Here is an 11,941-nt window from a genome sequence, read left to right as displayed (position 1 = left end):
GATGAAGTTTCACTCTTGTTGCCCAGGCTAGAGTGCAATGGCGCGATCTCGGCTCACCGCAACCTCCGCCTCCCGGGTTCAGGCAATTCTCCTGCCTCAGCCTCCTTAGTAGCTGGGATTACAGGCACGCACCACCATGCCCAGCTAATTTTTTGTATTTTTAGTAGAGACGGGGTTTCACCACGTTGACCAGGATGGTCCTGATCTCTTGACCTCGTGATCCGCCCGCCTCGGCCTCCCAAAGTGCTGGGATTACAGGCGTGAGCCACCGCGCCCGGCCCGAGAGTGTGTCTCTTGAGTGTGCATCTCAGAGTCTGTATCCGATGAGCTTCTGTGGCCAACCGTGAGTCTGGGTGTTGTCCCAGAATCATAGTATGTGGATTTATGTGTGTGTGTACTAGTGTGATGAACATCTACTTGAGCATGTGTTCGAGTGTCACTACATTAGCAAGTGTGTGTGATCTGAAAGAGATCATCTCTGTGTGTGTGTGTCTAACCATATGTCTACAGATGTGAATGTCTGAGAGTGTGACCCTGCCCCTGAGGCTGTAAGGGTGTCAGGGTGTGTGTCGGTGCATGAGCAGGGCTCTGACAGTCGCTGAGGAAGATGCCTGAGGGTGTCCACTCATGAATGGGGGTAAACCTGTGTGACCGCAGCGACAGCTCCTCTGGCTGTGCCAGGCAAGACCATGTACCCATTCAGCCCTGCCCTATCCCAGGCTGGTCACTCACCTGGCTCCGTCCTGCAGGTTTCTGGGGGCCCCAGGGCCCCACAGGGGGCTGGGGGCAGATGCCGCTCAGGCCTCTGGGATCCGCCCTGCCCAAGTGGGGGAGGAGAAGGTGAGAAGTTTGTCTGGGGTGTGGCTCGGTCCAATACCTCACCCCCACTTTGGACTTCGGCCAGCCCCCTCCATCTTGGGCTCCCTGATGAGAGTCCTAGTTGTCCCAGCAACTGTTACCAGGGAAACCAGCCGCCTGGTTCCAAGGGCCCAGGAAGGAGTAGGTATGTTTGTGGGGCATACGTTGGGGATGTGCTGGCCTCAGGAGAACTTCACTGCCCAAGGGCATGCTGTGAGAGTGGTCTTGCCCTCTAGATGCATGTTCAGGGCTACACACGTATGGAGCCAGCTTGTGTCTACAGGTGTCCCTAGCATCCGGCCACAGCTCTTCACACTTGGTTACACACAGACACAATCACAGCTACACACCTCAGATCGCACAGATACACAGAAACAGTCACAGCCCCAGAAAGCTGCCAATGTAAATAAACATCTGGCCACATATTCATGTTCAGACACACACCGTCTCTACTACAGACATTTGTCCACATACATGGAGCGTGTCCTGGCCTGCTCAGTCCCCACCACAGACACCTGACCACACCACCCACTGAAATGTGGTTGTTTCCACATTCTCAGCCACATACAAAGAACGGGGCCCAGACACACCCACTAGAGCCGCACATGCATGGCCACACCCAGTGACAGCTATGTTTCCTCAGGCACCCACCCAAGATACTGACGTCATAGGCCCACCCAGATAGAATCACACCCAGAGTTCACCGATTTGGTGACCCCATCCCACACGGACACAATCGCAGCTATACACACTTGTCACACGTCTCTCCACTGCTGCACACTGACATCTGGTCACAGATGCACATGGACAAACACACAGTTGGTTCCACGGAGACCACACACAGGCACAGCTGCACATGGACATGAAGCCTCAACCAGACCAGTCACACCAACACACTGTTTTTGGCCACACACTGTCATATAGCCTCACATACGCAGTCATAGGTGCTCACATCTGGTCACAGCACCATTCACACAGTCTATGTTGACAACCACACTCATAGGGACAGTCCCCTATACACAACCACACACGGAGGTTCTGATGGCTACAGCATGCAACCACCCACAAACAACTGTCCTCAAGGATGGCCACCCTCAGACACAGCCATACACATTCCAGAGTGGTCCTTTGGCATGGCCACAGCATCAGTGTCCACATGACCCGGCCACCTATCATGGTCATAATCCCATCACCCCGTGTCCCATACACAGCTGTACCATGTCATGCCAACACAGTGAAACCTTCAGCCTTTCTTCATTCAGGCACACGAGCCACAGAGACAAGTATGTGGCCATATGAAATCACAGCCCCGTGTGGACAGGGGCACAAAGTCACAAGCCCCACCTACACACATATCTCACACACAGAGACATAGACACACAGTTTCAGTTTCCCACATCACAAGTATACCGTCCAGTGTATGCACGGAAATGCAGTGACCAGGACGTGGTATTTATAGCTGGGTTTACAAAGAAGTTACAGGTCCTGAGGGAGCCACATGTAGTGAGGGGCCAATCTCCTCATCACCAAGTCACACATTCAAACACAGGTAGTCCAGCACACACACACACACACACACAGACAAAAACAGGCACACAGCTACAGACCCCACACTCTCACAGATGATGACACAGACACAAGCAGATATAGTCACCCAGGCTCACAGACATGCAGGTCACATACAGGAATACAGTCACATCACACACACACCCCTACAAACAGTTTTCCCGGCACCAGCAAGAGACACAGCCATAGCTGTAGTCACACACAAATAAACCCTCTAAACAGCCAAGGTTTCAGACACCAAGTCAAATACATAACCCAAATCACACATAAAAGGTTAGAAATACACATAATTACTCATTATTACACACACAGCTAGATACGGTCATTTATATTAACACAATCCCAGTCGCACACTCAGACATGGTTCTGCATACGCAACCACTGTCATATACAATACTGTCACACAACCCCAGCCACAAAGACACAGTGTGACTTCAGATACAATGGCAGTCACACAGGCAGAGTTGCACAGACAGGTGGGTGTCACTCATGTATATAAAATCAGGTAGAAACACAACTATAAACATTCTCAGTCACTGGGAGGGTCACACAGGCACATGGAGCCGCAGACAACTCCACTCACACACAGTCACAACTCCACCCACGTCCTGTCAGTCACACACATGCCCACCCCCAGACTCAACACATACTGTCACATACCCAGTTATAGTTACTGAGGCATACAAACACAGGGTCACAAAAGACATAATCACAGACAACCACAATCGCAACCATGCACACCTCCAAACACAGACAGACTAAAAAGTACAGGATTCTGCACTGTGAGCAGCTGTCAGACACACAGACACAGTCACACAAATACTAGGGTCACACACAGGCACAATCATAGACACCACCACATACAACCACAAGCACACACACACAATGCAGGATTCCTCACAGTCACCAGCCGCAGAGTACGCATGCACACACACACACACACACACACACACACAGAGCCACAGTCACATAACCACAGGGCACACTCCTAGCCACCTCCCCATCGCTTGCTTCCCCCCTTCCCCCCAGGTACCACACACAAAGCCGCCGTCACCGTCACCGCAGACGCTGCAGACAGACAGGGCTGCTCCGGGTCCCTGGGGAGCCGCCCCCAGCCCAGCCTGAATCCTGGAGCCTGGGGGGCCAGGTCCGGGAGGGGGAAGCGGTACCTTGTCTGCGGGTGGGGCCGCTCTTAGACAGCTGGGCAGCCCTGGGGACAAAGGGGGTGGCCTAGGGGTTCCTGTGCCCTGGGACCCTTGACCAAGCCAAGGGGTGGAGGGGTTGGGGGTTGCCTGAAATTGTCCTTATTTTATTCAGGCTGGGGTGGGGTGGAGTTCCAGGCACAGGGACCTTGTTTTGAGAAGGGGCTGTGCCTGGGACACCGCCCAAGGATTGGGGGGATACTGTGCCCAGGGTGCCTCTGAGGCCTGGGGGCAGGCTGTGCTTGGAGTTCCCCCAGGCCTTGGCGTGGTGGGAAAGCTGTACGCGGTGACCCCATCCTCGAGACCATGTCTAGGGAGTTGTTGTGCCGAGATCCCCTCAGGCAGGGAGGGGTAGGGATTGTGTCTGGAATCGCCTCTTGGAGGCCTTGGTTTGTAACGGGGGCTGTGTCCTGGACCCCATCTCCATCCCTATTCAGTTCTAGTTGGACTTAGAATCTCTGCACCCCTGTCCTTGATGTTGTGGGGGGTCTGTGTCCAGGATTTCTATTTCCAGGGACTTCGCAAGAGATGGCACAGGGGTCTGTGCTCAAGACCCCCGTCTCCCGGGCTTTGGCTTGTTGGGCCTGTTCCTGGACCCCCACCCAGGACCACCCTCTCCAGCCTTGGCACCCTCTCTCCATCCGGGAGCCGCGGCCGCCTCCCACCCTCCGCCACATCAGCAGCGGCGCCGCCCGCGACCCGAGCCCCCCTCTCCCGCCCTTCTCACGCTGGCCGCCGCGCTGCGGGACATCCAGGGCCCGGGCGCCCCCGCCTCCCGCGGCCCTGGCTGAGTCCGGCTCCCCGACTGCTGCTGCTGCTGCGGTGGCGGCGGTGGCAGCTCGGTCTGACGCGGGCCAGGGCCCGGGGCCGGGGGATGGTGCGGGATGCACGCGCGCGAGCCTGCTCGGATCCCGGGAGGATTCCGTTCCGGGGGCGGGGGAGCGTCCCTCGGCCTCGGCTCCCCGCCCCGGCCCCGCCCATTGGCCCGCCGCCTGCCGTATATGCAGAAAGGCCCCGCCCCGCCCCGGCGCCTCTTAGGCCCGGCCCCGCCCCTTGGGCTGCAGACCCCGCCCACACAAGACACCGCCCCGCCACGCCCATTGGCCAGTCCCAGGCTGAGCATGCCCGAGAGCCTCGCCGAGTGCTTTCCCGGGTCCGTCCTGGCCTGGGCTCCTTTCCCCTCCGTGACCCCTGACCTCAGATCCCCTCCAGCTCCGCGTCGGAAAGAGTTGTTTCTGGAAGAACCTTGCAGCCCCACACCCCCAAATCTTCCCGCTTACCCCATGGTTCCCCAGCCCGGCGGGGGCGGGCAGAAGCGGTGACGAGGCACTTTTTGCAAGGAAGGGGAGGGGGTATGAACAGACCAAGGCGTCCTGGTGCGCCATCGGTTCGGTTTCGGGAACGGGGGCGCCGGTGGGGGACCAGGGCGCGGTTCTGGCCGCCACGGCGCCCCCGCCGCCCCCTACGCCAGTCCTGTGGGTTTGGCAAAGCAGCTGGCAGGGGCATTAGGGCCCATTAGTGAAGGCGAGGTTGCCGGGAGCGAGCCTGCAGCCGAGAGGCACTGTGTGTGGGGGAGGCCTCAGCTGCCACAGCCCTTAGAGCAGGTGGTCAGCACGTGGGGGGGTGGGGAAAGGGAGAAGGAGGTTCCCGGCAACAGATGGCCCAGGCAGGGCTGGGGCTTTCAGACAAGGGGGTGTGGGGGGCTGGCCATCTGCATCTGGAGGCCGCCGGCGAGCTCCTCCCCCTCTCCCCCCAACCCCAGCGCAGAGAGAAGAGCTGGGGGAAGGGAAGGCTGCTTTTATTCCAACTGAAGGTTCAGCTCCCCCACCTCTGCCCCTACCCTCCAACACATTGAGAGGCTGGAACCCGCGAGAAGGCAGCTGGTGGAGGAGCGAGGAAGGCAGAGGTGATGACTGCCTCCAGGACCACCATCTCGCCTTCTACCCGGAGACCTGAGGCAGAGGTGAGGGCTCCCCCTGATGAGTCCGGATCTGCATAACGGCATGCGGGGGCCCAACGCTCCCTTAAATGTTGCCAAAGATAAGTTAACCACTTCCCTGGCTTAGAGTTCCCGGATGCCCACTTTGGAGTGGGGAGGCACAGGATCTAGGGCATGAAGTTGAGAGTTCCCCAGCCCCAGGAACCCTGAGCTCCTGGGCCAAAGAGGGGAGCCAGGCAAGGCTGGAAAGCCCAAGGGGCTCCCCCGACCCAGGGCAGATGGGGAAGGGATAAAAGGCACCACAGCAGGGTATGGCCTGCTATGGGGACGCAATCCCCCCAGAGGCTGTCATGAGGGATCTGCCCTGGAGTCCCCTTTGATCGGGAGGCTGCCGGCAGTGGCTGTGTCTGGCTGGCGACTGGCCCAGTAGCGGTGGTAGGTGTCCTGGAAGAGGTCCCTGCAGGCGATGCGGGCTCGGAGGCGGGCGCAGGCCAGGAAAGCCCCTGCTAGCTTGCGGTGCAGGGCATAGGTCTCCTCAGGTGGGGGGCACAGCCGGTGCCGCAGCAGCACTGGGATGAAGTCCTGTATGCGGCGGGCAGTTTCCCCGGACCCAAAGTCATAGTGGCCCTGGGTGGCGAAGGGCTCCCCCAGGATCATCACTGCCTCCACGTGGGCGTCGGAGAATGCCTGGGGGGGGGGTGGGGACAGCAAAGGCAGCCAGTGTGGACACAGAGCCCTCCGCTTAATCCAGAAAGCAGCAACGCACAGCCTCCACTCTCTCCAGTCCCCACCATCAACACAAGCCACGACTCCCCCAAGAGTGAGTAGCTTCTGCTCCTTCTAGAGCCTCGAAATAGACAAGAAGCTCCCTATTCCCCAAGTAAGCCCCCCTCACTTCCTTGCAGAGCCTCCAACAGACAAGTAGCCCTCTCCTCTCTCTGCAACAGATAAGCAGCCCCCGGCCCTGCAGACCAGATCCATGGTGCCCATGTTCCCAGGATTCCTGAGGAGGCAGGCAGCCACCTCCCCCTACTCCTCCCCAGAGCCCCAGCAAGGGTAAGCCTCCCTCCTAGAGTCCCCCACTCCCCAAGTAGAGACACACAACCTCCACTCTCCCTAGTGGAGACAAGCCCCTCGTAGAGTCCCCCATTTCCCCGGGTATAGACATGCCCCATCCCCCACTCGAGTCCCTCAGTAGAGATAAGCAGCCCCCCACTGCCCTCCACCAGTAGACACCAGCCCCTTTCTCCCTGTGTCTCCCAACCTTGGTTTCAAAGCCTGTGAGGAATTTGAGGTCCTTGGACTTCTGTAGGACACGGTCTCTGTCTCTGTCAGCTGCAGCCTTTACCACCTGGGGAGAGGGTGGGAATTAGAGGGACAAAGCCCGGGGTTCAAGGGGGCTCTGGAGAAGAGCTGGAAGCTTCGGCCTCCCACATACCCACCTCCATTCTCATCTGCCTGGGCCCTCCCTCACCTGGAAGCTTCCTGCTCCCCACTCTGCCTGTCTGTGACTCCCTCAAAGACTGTTCCAGAGCCTGGGAGTGGAGGTGGTCAGGGATCCTGCCCACCTAGCTGGCAATATGGGGCCTGCCTGGGAACGGTCACAGTGAAACAGTGCAAGGAAGAAGTGTCAGGACTGCTCTTGGGTCCCAACACTCAACTGGATGGGTGTGAGCGTGCGCCCCAGAACTGCATCCAAAGTTGACAGGGACCACCTCTCTGTCTCCCGCACTGGACTCTGAGCCCCATGAGAGCAAGGATCCCTGCTGTGTGTAGTCACACGGGGCACAGGGTCTGGCACTCAGGAGCCCCTGGGTGAACCTTGCTTCAGCAAATTAGTGTGTGGAGCAAAGCAGCTCTCCAGCGTGAGCTCATACATGTGGGGCAGGAGCTGTGGGCATGGACAGACATCCAGCTGGGGCCAGCTGGCTAGGGCCTCCTCCTGGCTCTGCCGCCTGCCGGCTGAGAGACCGAACAAGTCACGTTGCCCGTTGGGCCTCCACTTTCTCATCTGTGAAGGGGGGTGACGGAAGTGTCTTCCTCATGGGGCTGTTGGAAGGATAAAGATGGTGATGCCCATGGAGTGCCTGGCGCTGTGTTTCATGCAGGAAGCACCGTAAATATTATGATCTACCACTACTAAGAGGTGGGCATGGGGAGGGTCCTTGTTTCACAGAAGGGGAAGCAGACCTGGCATAGGGAGTGGAACCTGGGTCCCACCACTCACCACCGGGTTGCCCTTTTTTGTGAGGAGAGGGATTCAGGATTAATTCCATTCCCTCTCTGCTCCCCCTGCACGAGCCTGTCTGGCCATCTGTCAGGCCTGTGGTCCTCAGAGGCCAGTGTGATGGGGTTTTATAAACTGGCAAAGGCGGCCGGGCGCAGTGGCTCATGCCTGTTATCTCAGCACTTTGGGAGGCCGAGGTGGGTGGATCACTTGAGGTCAGGAGTTCAAGACCAGCCTGGCCAAGATGGTGAAACCCTGTACCTACTAAAAATACGAAAAAATTTACTGGGCATGGTGGTGGGGGCCTGTAATCCCAGCTACTCAGGAGGCTGAGGCAGAGAACTGCTTGAAACCTGGGAGGCAGAGGTTGCAGTGAGCTGAGATTGCACAACTGCACTCCAGCTTGGGTGACAGAGCGAGACTCCGTACCAAAAAAAAAAAAAAGGCAGGGCGTGGTGGCTCACGCCTGTAATCCCAGCACTTTGGGAGACCGAGGCGGTCGGATCACCTGAGGTCGGGAGTTTGAGACTAGTCTGACCAACAAGGAGAAACCCCGTCTCTACTAAAGTACAAAAATTAGCCAGGCATGGTGGTACATGCCTGAAATCCCAGCTACTCGGGAGGCTGAGGCAGGAGAATAGCTTGAATCCGGGAGGCGGAGGTTGTGGTGAGCCGAGATTGTGCCATTACACTCCAGCCTGGGCAACAAGAATGAAACTCTGTCTCAAAATAAATAAATAAATAAATAAACACACACTCCAGCCTGGGCAACAAGAGTGAAACGCGTCTATAAATAAACAAACAAACAAAGGGGTAGGAGGGGAGGTTATCAGTGGGGAGCAAGATGTCCCAGCTGCCCAAAGGGCCTCAGCTTTGTGCCTCAGTGGCCCACAGAGAGGGCCCCGTGTGTGCAGGGGGTTACCACCTCCTCCTTCCTGTTCGCTCAGAGCCCTGGACACCTCCTCCCCGACTTCCAGCCCATCTGCTCCCATGGACTGTCTGGGCATCTCCCAGCCACCCCTCTGCCCCTCTCCACAGCTGCCCTAGGCTCCTGGCCCCCAGTCTTAGATGCCACTTCTTACTCAGAGGGAGTTTTCAAATTCTGACTGCATCCCCTCCCTGCTCAAATCCTTTCTGCGGCTCCACAGGGCACCTGGATACAGTATGAGCGCATAGCCTGGCTTCTAAAATCCACAGTGATTTGCTGCAGCCTCATCACTGGCTCCTGCTCCGCCCCCACCTGCCCTCCCAGTCAGAACAGGAGCTTCCTTTGAGTCGTCTAAGGCCTTACTACTCCAAGTGTGGTCTCCATATGGTAGCCCTGGCATCACCTGGGCACATGTCAGAAGGCAGCATCTCTCGCCCACCTCCAGACCAGAATCTGCACCTTCACAGGATGGTCAGGCTTCACATGCACATCCAAGTCTGAGAAGCACTGCCCTAATGGGAATATCCCTCATCACTGCCTGGCCTTGGCACATGTCTGTCAGGAATACCCTCCGAACCTTTTCCCAATTGGCCCCCCTCATCCCTCAGTTCTCAATGCTGGCACTTCCTCCTCCAGGAAGCCCTCCCTGGCTCCCCAGGCTGGGTCAGGCTCCTCCTCTGGGCTCAAAGTCCTCCGTGCTTCCCCCATCCCAGCCCTGTCCATGCTGGGTCCTCACTGTTGCCCCACTGGACTATGAGTTCTGTGAGGAGGGGCCTGGGCTGGACCCAGGTCACTGCTCTGTCTCCAGTTTTGCCTAGAATAGAGTTGGGCTTAGAGAAGGGGTCAGAAAACATTTAGATTGGCCAGACAGGGGGGCTCATGCCTGTAATCCGAGCATTTTTGGGAGGCCAAGGCAGGAGCGTCACCTGAGGTCAGGAGTTCAAGACCAGCCTAGGCAACATGGTGAAACCCCATCTCTACTAAAAACACAAAAACTAGCCAGGCTGGTGGCATGCGCCTGCAATCCCAGCTACTCAGGAAGCTGATGCAGGAGAATCACTTGAACCCAGGAGGTGGAGGTTGTGGTGAGCTGAGATCCAGCCACTGCACTCCAGCAGAGGTGACAGAGCAAGACTGTCTCAATTAAAAAAAAAAAAAAGAAAAGAAAACTTTAAAAAAGTTTAGATTGATGGCTCCATGATTAGAGGACCCGGGGCAAATGTCCAATCTCAACAATTAATGAAATGGTGTTCTCTGCAGCCTCTAAGACAAGCTGACCCCAGTGGGTGGGAGGACTGGCAAAATACATGAGAAGCACCTCCTACAGACAGAGTTTCCCCCAGGGACACACAGCTAGGCTGGACACCAGGGCCCTGGACAGTGCAGGCTCTGGAGAGGTGACAAGATGGCCACTGTGGGCCTTTCTCTTAGGAGGGAGCTGGGCAGTGGTTGGAAGCTTGGGCTCTCGATTTGGACTACCTGAATTTGAATCCCAAGTCTGCTGTGATCTTGGGCAAGTAACTTAACTGCTCCAGGACCCAGTTACTTCATCTGTGAAACGGGCCTAAAAACGGTCCTTACTGCAGTGTGTTGCTGTGTGGTTTAAATCGGTTACTATATGTAACCACTAAAGATGCAGCCTATCAGATTAAGTGCTTGGCGTGTGCTAGCTGTTAGAATACTACCATTATTTATTATTTCTGAATTCTAGAAACTGCACTTCTCCTTCTTACTCCTCTGCCTCAGTATATGGCATGAGCCTCAGCCTTTCAGAGACCCCGGGGTCTGGGGGAGACTCACCTCAATGTAATGGTCTGTGAACTCCGTCCCAAACTCCCGGCTTGCACCAAAGTCCAGCAGAGTCACCTGGAAGCAAGGAATGGTGAAAGGAATGCTGGGATCCCATCCACATCCCCACTGTCTAGCAGTACAGCCAGGATCAATCAACCCCCCACAACCCTGCCCGCTCCTGCAGAGCCCCTGCCTGGCTGCCTCACTGGGCTCCTGGCCTGGTCTCCACATTTCCAACCGACCCCCAGACAGTAGCTGAAGGCATCTGGCTTTTATTTTTTTAGTTCTAATTGTTTACGCAATAACAAATTTTAGGCCCAGAAACAAAAATCCAGAGAATAAAAGATATATAAAAGTAAAATGAATACCCACAAATCTCGCCACCCAGCATAAAATGTAAAATACTCCCCATCCACGTGGAGCCTCCTGTGTATCCCACCCTGATCACACCTCCCCCAGGTCCCCAGGGTCACCACTTCCCTGAAATCATTATTATTTCCTGAAATTCTCATTTATGCATTTCTGTCTTGTCTTTTTTATTTTTTTTTTGAGACCGTGTTTTGCTCTTGTTGCCCAGGCTAGAGCGCAATAGGGCGTTCTCAGCTCACCACAACCTCCACCTCCCGGGTTCAAGTGATTCTCCTGCCTCAGCCTCCCCAGTAGCTGAGATTACAGGCATGTGCCACCACGCCTGGCTAATTTTGTATTTTTAGTAGAGACAGGGTTTCTCCACTTTGGTCAGGCTGGTTGCAAACTTCCGACAGGTGATCCGCCGGCCTTGGCCTCCCAAAGTGCTGGGATTACAGGCGTGAGCCACCTTGCCCGGCCATTTCTGTATGTTCTATGAATGTGTACAGCTGGAAACAATGTAGAGTAATGGTGTCCGTATTTTCAAACTTCACGGAAGTGGTATTTACTATTGTTATCCTGCAACTTGTGCTTTTTGCCCAACATGATTTTGCAATTTACCCTTGTTGCCACGTGTCGCCCCAGCTCAGTCACTCATTTTGCATTGCTGTGGAAGGACTTCGTTGTGTGAATACATCACAGTGCATTTACCTGGCAGAGAAACACTGTGGTTGTTTCTGATTTTTTTTCCTTCTTTTAAAATATCTATTAGTTACAATCTGTTTCTGACTCTTTCTTTTTTTGAGACACGGTCTTGATTTATTGTCCAGGCTGGGGTGCCGTGGCACAGCCATGGCTTACTGAAGCCTCGGACTCCCAAGCTCAAGTGATCCTCCCGCCTCAGCCTCCTGAGTAGCAGAGACCACAGGTGTACCCCACCACACCTGGCTAAGTTTTAAAAATTTTTTGTAGAGATGGGGTTTCACTATGTTGTCTAGACAGGTCTCGAACTACTGTGCTCCAGTGATCCTCTTGCCTGAGCCTCCCAAAGTACAGACATTACATTTTTTTTTTTTTTTTTT

The 11,941-nt window shown here is 55.8% G+C and overlaps 2 protein-coding genes across 13 annotated transcripts in view; both read right to left on the bottom strand.

Annotated features, from left to right (window-relative positions):
• The window catches only part of NUMBL (NUMB like endocytic adaptor protein), a 27,373-nt gene extending 22,203 nt beyond the window's left edge, over positions 1-5,170 (bottom strand). For 2 of the 4 annotated variants that reach the window (XM_017503191.2, XM_017503192.2), the window contains exons 1-2: positions 4,354-4,550; positions 733-817 (exon numbers count right to left, since the gene is read on the bottom strand). In XM_017503191.2, coding sequence (XP_017358680.1) covers positions 733-817; positions 4,354-4,377 — 109 coding nt within the window. In that variant the 5' untranslated portion in view covers positions 4,378-4,550. Of the gene's footprint in view, positions 1-732; positions 818-4,353; positions 4,551-4,906 lie in introns of those variants that run through there. The other 2 variants (XM_037729449.1, XM_037729448.1) reach the window with 2 other exon arrangements.
• A 239-nt stretch (positions 5,171-5,409) lies between these two features.
• COQ8B (coenzyme Q8B) overlaps positions 5,410-11,941 on the bottom strand; it is a 25,656-nt gene continuing 19,124 nt past the window's right edge. For all 9 annotated transcript variants that reach the window (XM_017503176.2, XM_037729451.1, XM_017503181.2 and 6 more), the window contains exons 13-15: positions 10,521-10,586; positions 6,830-6,916; positions 5,410-6,252 (exon numbers count right to left, since the gene is read on the bottom strand). In XM_017503176.2, the coding sequence (XP_017358665.1) occupies positions 5,914-6,252; positions 6,830-6,916; positions 10,521-10,586 (492 nt within the window). In that variant the 3' untranslated portion in view covers positions 5,410-5,913. The remainder of the gene's footprint in view (positions 6,253-6,829; positions 6,917-10,520; positions 10,587-11,941) is intronic.

The sequence above is a fragment of the Cebus imitator genome, unplaced genomic scaffold, assembly GCF_001604975.1.
Source record: "Cebus imitator isolate Cc_AM_T3 unplaced genomic scaffold, Cebus_imitator-1.0 Scaffold306, whole genome shotgun sequence".
In the NCBI taxonomy this organism is placed as follows: domain Eukaryota; kingdom Metazoa; phylum Chordata; class Mammalia; order Primates; family Cebidae; genus Cebus; species Cebus imitator.
The sequence above is the reverse complement of the archived record's forward strand: the minus strand, read 5'-3'. Positions and strand labels throughout refer to the sequence as shown.